The 6,923-nt window shown below is 33.2% G+C and overlaps 1 protein-coding gene across 1 annotated transcript; it reads right to left on the reverse strand.

The window, feature by feature from the left end:
- Window positions 1-921: 921 nt before the first annotated feature.
- Window positions 922-5,066, reverse strand: Rpi (Ribose-5-phosphate isomerase). Its single transcript, XM_046616283.2, has 6 exons — window positions 4,889-5,066; window positions 4,684-4,744; window positions 3,567-3,682; window positions 3,028-3,161; window positions 2,300-2,441; window positions 922-1,352 (listed from the first exon to the last, which is right to left on the reverse strand). The coding sequence occupies exons 1-6, from the start codon at window positions 5,042-5,044 to the stop codon at window positions 1,158-1,160; spliced, it is 804 nt and encodes a 267-aa protein (XP_046472239.1). The 5' UTR covers window positions 5,045-5,066; the 3' UTR covers window positions 922-1,157.
- Window positions 5,067-6,923: the final 1,857 nt, after the last annotated feature.

The following is a 6,923-nucleotide window of genomic DNA, read 5'->3' on the forward strand; positions in this document are numbered from 1 at the left end:
AAATACATTTATTCACACGATGCAAGAGTACTTTTGTGTTGATATTAATCCATTTCTTGGCAAAATTACTATTATGTATTATGTTGTTTAATTTCTACCGGTTCAGCGTTGGTTTGACGTTATGCCGTGCAATATGCTTGTAGATTTTTGTGTGGGTCGAAATTTCAAGGAAAATTCAGATGCTATAAAGCAAAATGCAGACATGGCGCATGCGCACTGTTCACTGGACTTTTGTCACAGTGCATGCGCCATAGTTTTTGCTTAAGGACTAAAGTATCCGTAAGGTAGAGGAAAATTAAGATGGCGTTGATGCAGGAAAAGTTCCAGAAAGCGCCAATCAGATTGAATCTTGTGTGATGTCGAACAGCACTTCACGACGATTTCCAGAAGTTAGACACTAGTATCGATCGCGCAAGCACAGTTAGATTCATGATCAGTAGTTTGGGTCACCAATTATGGTGTCGTCCCATGTAGGGCCGAATCGCCGGAATCTTGAATGACTGATCAGAATGTAGATGAAATCTAGTGGATTTCAGAGTCCGTTTCGAGCATGGTGTTAAGATGTCAGATCCATGGCGTCCGTTTGTTATTGTTTACATCACGTGATCACGGCATTCCCCTTCTTAATTCTATCACGTGGTAATCACAATCCCCTTCTAACCCCTGAATTTACGAACGTCCGTTGAACGTTTAGCGAGCGTAATAAATAACGACCCGTTATAATCTTGATTTTTTATTGTTTTCAACTGTCAAATTTACACTGGTTATACGTTTCATAAGAATAACAATAATAAAAACAGAAGATTATAACAGCCCATTATATATTACATCCGTTAAACGTTATTTATACAATGCAGAATTTTCAAGTCAACACTTGAGTACGTGTTCCCTTACAAGTAAAAAAATTCAATCAAACTGACGTTTAATTCTTGTGCAAAATAATTCTTTATAAATATAAAAAATTTTCATACACATCAAGATGTTTATTAGTTACATATGCTAATGGCAAGTCAGTAAATGCTGGAAGAATGAGTTAAAATCATTGCTGCATTTACTTTTATAGTTATAAATGTTTCGTAATAATTACAGAGATAATGGAAATTCATCTTTGACGCAATCATACGACTTAAGATTCATTTCACAGATATTATGGGAAATCAAACTTGAGACTGTTCTTTAACGCTGCCATCCGCCATTCCGAAATATGCTTTTTTAGCCATATTAATAAAGATGCCAGTTTCCACCACACCAGGTAGCAGTAATATTTCTGTATTTATTTTATTCCAATCAGTAATGTTGTTTGGAAAGTGCCAATCGAGAATAAAATTCCCATTATCAGTTAAAACTGGGCCCTGCAAAAGTGAAGAAAAAAAAAAAAAAAGGTAGAAAATACATCATTTAGAATATACAATATGGTAGCGCTGGTAAACAGATTTTGTAAAAAGGTGAAAACGAATCATCCAATTGGGAAATGAAATGAGAAAGAACCAGTTTCATTACGCACTTTTTAATAATTTTCTACAAGTTTCTTCGCACTCACTGGATGGTATGGTTTTTCTCTTGCCACTATTTTCATTCTTTCATATTTTGACATTCTACATTTCACAAATAATATGAAATAGATTTTCGAGTTTCTTTTTTTTAGATTTAGTCTGACCTCTCAATAAGAATGCTAAAGCCCTCAAGGGGAAGAGTTTTTCCACAAATTCAAGTACCCCCATCATGCCCACATTCCTCGCTCACTGACTCTCTCTGTATCTCTTTTTCTTTTCTTGTAAGCTGGGCATTCTTATTATGAGGTTCACACACGAATGATTGAATGTGGAAAATGTGAGTGCGTTGTTATTGTGACCCATCTATTCGCTCATATTCCTACAGCTTCACCATTACCCTTGTTTTATCAATTTAACTGCTTAACGGTGCAATAAAATTTTATGTTCGACACTTGTGAACTTTAAATTCAATTTCTGGTGGGTAGTTAAGCCATAAAATTGATAAGATAGCAGTCAGATTTTCGACTACAAATGGTGGTGAAAAGATTTAGAAGAAAAATTATAACATGATCAAAATAAAAAAAACAAATCAGCTATTTTTACTTGACATTTTACTTCAAACACTATAGTTCCCAAGTTACAAAGCAATATTCAAAAATTGAACCACTGTTGAAAAAAATCTTGTATATTTGGTAGTAGGGTTTTGTCAATATGCAATTGTAAAACTCCTTTCTATATTGGCTTAGGCTACTTAGGTATGTAATAATGTTGGTTAAATTTATCGGAATAATTAAAATAATACTTACAAGTTTTGCCTTTGCCATTCTGAGATCGATACTACCTCCAAGATTTTCCAGTATTTTTTGTTTTATCGGTACATAGGCGAGTGGAATTACTTCAATCGATACTCCCTTTTTGAATTGTTCACCAAGCCTCTGTGAGTTTTTGCTTAAATTTTAACAAGATTGGGAAAAATAAAATTTAATTCAGAATGTGACAATTTGAACGGTGTCTCGTAAACTTGCCAATTAAATGAACTACTTATTTGACATACTTGTTTTCTACACCTATTAGGATTGTTCAGTAAGTAACGAGGTGAAATACAAAGGTCGTGTTGAACTTACACAATGATCTTCGACCTTGCTATTACAAAATATTCAGGGTACTGTTCGCCTATTTCGCGAATTTTAAATATTTGAAGTTTAAACTAACAAGGAACCCTAGGTAGATCGACCCCTCCTATGCGTATAAAAGAAACCCACTCTTAACTCTAAATGCTCCATTATAGGCTCATTTTCAACGAAAGAAGGCTGATTTAATAATATAGTTAATTACATCATCACCATGTAATCTCAACCTTAAATGTTTGAAGTTCACAAAATAAGCAATCTGACGAAAAATTCTCGACTTTCTAATTACACTGCTATAGTTATCGATATTAATAAACCAATGAATAATTTTTTTACTTTACTCAGAATACGCAAAGTTCTAAATAATTTATTATAAGAGTGAAAAAAAATGTATTCAAACATACGTATAGTCAGCAACAATGATGAGCTCATCTGAACAAGATGCAACAATTTTCTCCTGTAACAAGCATCCACCTCCACCTTTTAGAAGATTCATTTCAGCATCCACTTCATCAGCTCCATCAATGGTGCAGCTGAGCTAAGTAGAGAAAAGTTTGCAACTATAATAGTGAGTAGAATACGAAAACCTAGTTGCAGTACAAAAGAAGTTCAATATAACAAAATGACTGTCAATCATAATGGCCACGAGAAAAGATTTCTGACCAAAATCACACTATCAACAATGTTCACACACAGAATATATGACCCCAAAGAGGATGAATATATAAGATGTGAATAAATTTTTGTTGGACATGAATCTGCATCTTCTATCCTGTAACTGAAACTTTTCCATAATAACAAAATATTCTGTGTTATTATTTATTACTCAGACTAATTATATATTTCCTCACAATACCTGACGTTCAAGACTCCTTTGACCTGTGATCGCCATTTCAATAGACGTAATCAACTTACATCTAACAAGAAAAATATGAAATCTTACTTTTGGGTGGATTTCAAGATCGCTCAATGCCAGATGATGATTTATTATGAGCTGACGGGCCTGGAACGAAGTTGGAATGCATATTACCCTTAAATTTTCTTCTTTCACACGCTCGGCTGTAAATAATTTATGAGACTGAATTTGTTGCAAAAATCTCTGAGATCGCAAGCCTGAGTAGATTTATTATATATACCTGACCATATTATTATATTACCTGACCTCCTTTTTTTCCACCAAAAAATGTGAGTAATTCACCAGGTATGAATAATTTTTAATCTTTAAAACTCTTAGAATCAATATACATTTTAAATTAACTGGTACTAGCAGCAGTACATAGAAAAGGAATGAAGCAAATTTTATAAACGACTAATGATTTGATAAGAGTATTAATGAAAGTAAAGGAAATGCATGGGATAAAGATTTTTCAATAGCACGTGATTAAAGTTTTTAACATTATTGCAGCAAGTGCCTCAAAAAACTAGGCATAAGATTTGTTATTCATTTCACAACTGGTAATTATTTTTAATTTTTCCTAGCCTGACATACTGTGATTAAACTAACTTTGGTGATTGCAGTACCTACATTTTTCATTTATACATTTGCCATATTAACATTAGGTAGCTCAACAATTACATGACTATTACATGAAGAGGCAGAGGAAAAGAAAAACAAGACTTATAGAAATTAATTGAAATCAGATTAATAAAGATTATGTTAACAAATAAATGTTTGAAGAACTTCAAATCACAAGTATATATAATGCATGAGAACATGAAATAAAATTCATACGTTGTCATAAAAGCATAAATTAACATATCTTACAGATGTGGTTTTTTTTAAGCAAATTCAACTTCGTAACTTTCTGTAATTGATACATGCGAAGAAACGATGGTAGCCTACTATGATTATGATTTCGCATAAGGACGTGTAATAACATAGGAACAACAGTAACAATTTTGCTGAATTGTGCCAGAACACTTGACGTATATCTATATAATAATTTCACTGATTGAAGTTACAGATAATAATGCTAAATTATTATTATGGATACTTTTACATAAATCAAGATAAAAATAAACCAGTCAATTAAAAAAAACACTATTATGTGAATTCATACCCAATCTGTGAACAGCGTAGATAACTGTAGATCCACTGCCAATGCCGATAATGCTGTTATCCTGTGTAAAATTGACTAATCAATGAAAAAGGAAAATAGTTTGTACCGGGTTGATAATAATTCTAGCCTGACCTAACCTAACGCAGCTCACTTTCCTCGAGAGGACTATGAAAGTACGATGAAATTGTATTTCATATTACATTACCTTCACGTATTCGTCAACCGCTTTATAGGCGGCAGCTTTTTTAGCACTTTCGAGAGGACCCATGACTTTGGAAAACTGTTCGTATCTGTAACGTCCGATTCTGCTTGGAACGGACTTTGAGATCGCCACGCGTGTTACAGCAGATTTGAATATCATATTTGAAACATCCCGGACTTATATTATGGACGGAGGGGACGGAACGGCGGAGCATTCCCCGCCTTCCCCGCCTGCGGCGTGTACGGCACAGACGGAAGGGGGATCAGCCATGTCGGCCATCTTGGTAGGAAGTATTTGCGCGCCACATACAAACCATTTAGAAATTAAGTGAATAGCGCAGTATTGCGATTACCTTGGACTAATTTTTATTTATTATTTTCTTGACTCGTTTGGAAAAAGTAAGATATTTTTATACCAATAGATACCAGAAACACAGTTGAAGTCTGTACGGTATCGAATAGGAATATTTATGTAATTCGTAAATAAATTTAATGCAAGTCGGTTATTTCTTCACATAACACAGTTATATCCGATTTAATTTTGCACGCATTTGTAAATCCGGTATTACTATGTCGGCCATAGTAAAACCGAAAGATCAGCCGCTGTGTAAGCGTACTCTACCTAGAATGCTCCCAGTGTTCTGCCTTTGAGATATCTGTTTTCAGATAACTTACGGATACGATTAACTCTTTGGTCTACACCTGGGTCACTAATGATCCGGCGGCACCTTAAAAGTTACGTTCCTCCAAAGGTAATCTTTCGCGCCTTTCTGTCTTCTTTATTAAATCGATATTTACTAAATGTAGATATCGCATTTGTGTTTGCATATTCTTACTTAGGGCATTCGGACGACTCCATTTAACTACAAAGATTATAGTAACAAATGATTTAAATCAGACAAAACGTTTTTATATTAAATTTTTTTTGCCCGACTGCAATCTTCCATGATATACGGGTTTAAAATAAATCCATTTCCAGAACTAGGGTAAGAAATACATAACGTGAGTCTGTGAACGCAAAAACTGAAACTTATGTTTAGATTGTAAATTCCAGAAAAATGTGTAAAAAATTCAGGTATAGTAAATGTATAATAAATTACAAAAGCACAAATCATCAAATATACTATATCAAAAGTCATTATACAGTTGACGATATGACATTTTTTATCTAGTATATGTGATTTTTAACATATTTTACTCGAATTTACAAGATAAATCATGCAATAAATTATACGTTGATTTCGGTCATAACATTATACGATTTAAGAAATGGTCATTTTCAGTAGGGAAATGTGTTCATATAATAGTAAGTGTTATGTGCATTGCTATAGTTTACAGATTATTAAAAAGTAATGCATATTTTATATCTTCGAAAGTATAAAAGCTTTAGGTAATCATTAAGTATGAAAAAGTAAAGCATTTTACATTTAGATAAGACAGTTTTTATAATGAGATAAGAAATATCCTCGTCTGTAATTATTATATAAACGCATTCGAATAAAATATACTACATCGTACTAAATATATATTATATATCCTACTATGTAATAAAGATAAATATATATGCTGACGACATTGACATATATAAGTACGTAATACGCGTGTCTAATACCTCACAATTTAAGGGGGTGCGTTGGTGGTTTCGACGTTGACGTTTATATCCCTGGTGATCGAGATCCACGTATTTCAAACGCGTAAAAGGGTTTAACAGCCCCATTCTATACACGATTCTCAACAAAAACACTCCAATATATTTTTATTTCATGTAAATATAAATAAATGTCACAGTTATATATTGGTGATTAAAGACAAGACAAGTGTATGCGACAATTGTTATCAAAAGTCCAAAAATAAAAATTGTTAGTTTGAAACTTTTTCGACAACACTCATAGTTTCGCTAACAATTAAGCTATTTATAACAAAGAAGGGGGCCATTTGCAGAGAAGATAACTCTTAAAAAACAGCTATTGATGATACTATTTTGCATAGGTATGTATTTAAGGGCGCGTACATACGGCGTGTGAATTATAGTGTACGAA

This window comes from Neodiprion pinetum, chromosome 3, assembly GCF_021155775.2.
Source record: "Neodiprion pinetum isolate iyNeoPine1 chromosome 3, iyNeoPine1.2, whole genome shotgun sequence".
NCBI classification, from domain to species: Eukaryota; Metazoa; Arthropoda; class Insecta; order Hymenoptera; family Diprionidae; genus Neodiprion; species Neodiprion pinetum.

Excerpts from the sequence above, each read along its gene's own strand:
- Rpi (XM_046616283.2), bottom strand. The coding sequence starts at position 5,044 with ATGATATTCAAATCTGCTGTAACACGCGTGGCGATCTCAAAGTCCGTT. Across the intron at positions 3,683-4,683 it reads CTACGCTGTTCACAGATTGG|CCGAGCGTGTGAAAGAAGAA; the intron begins GTATGAATTCAC and ends AATTATTTACAG. Across the intron at positions 1,353-2,299 it reads GAATGGCAAAGGCAAAACTT|GGCCCAGTTTTAACTGATAA; the intron begins GTAAGTATTATT and ends TCACTTTTGCAG.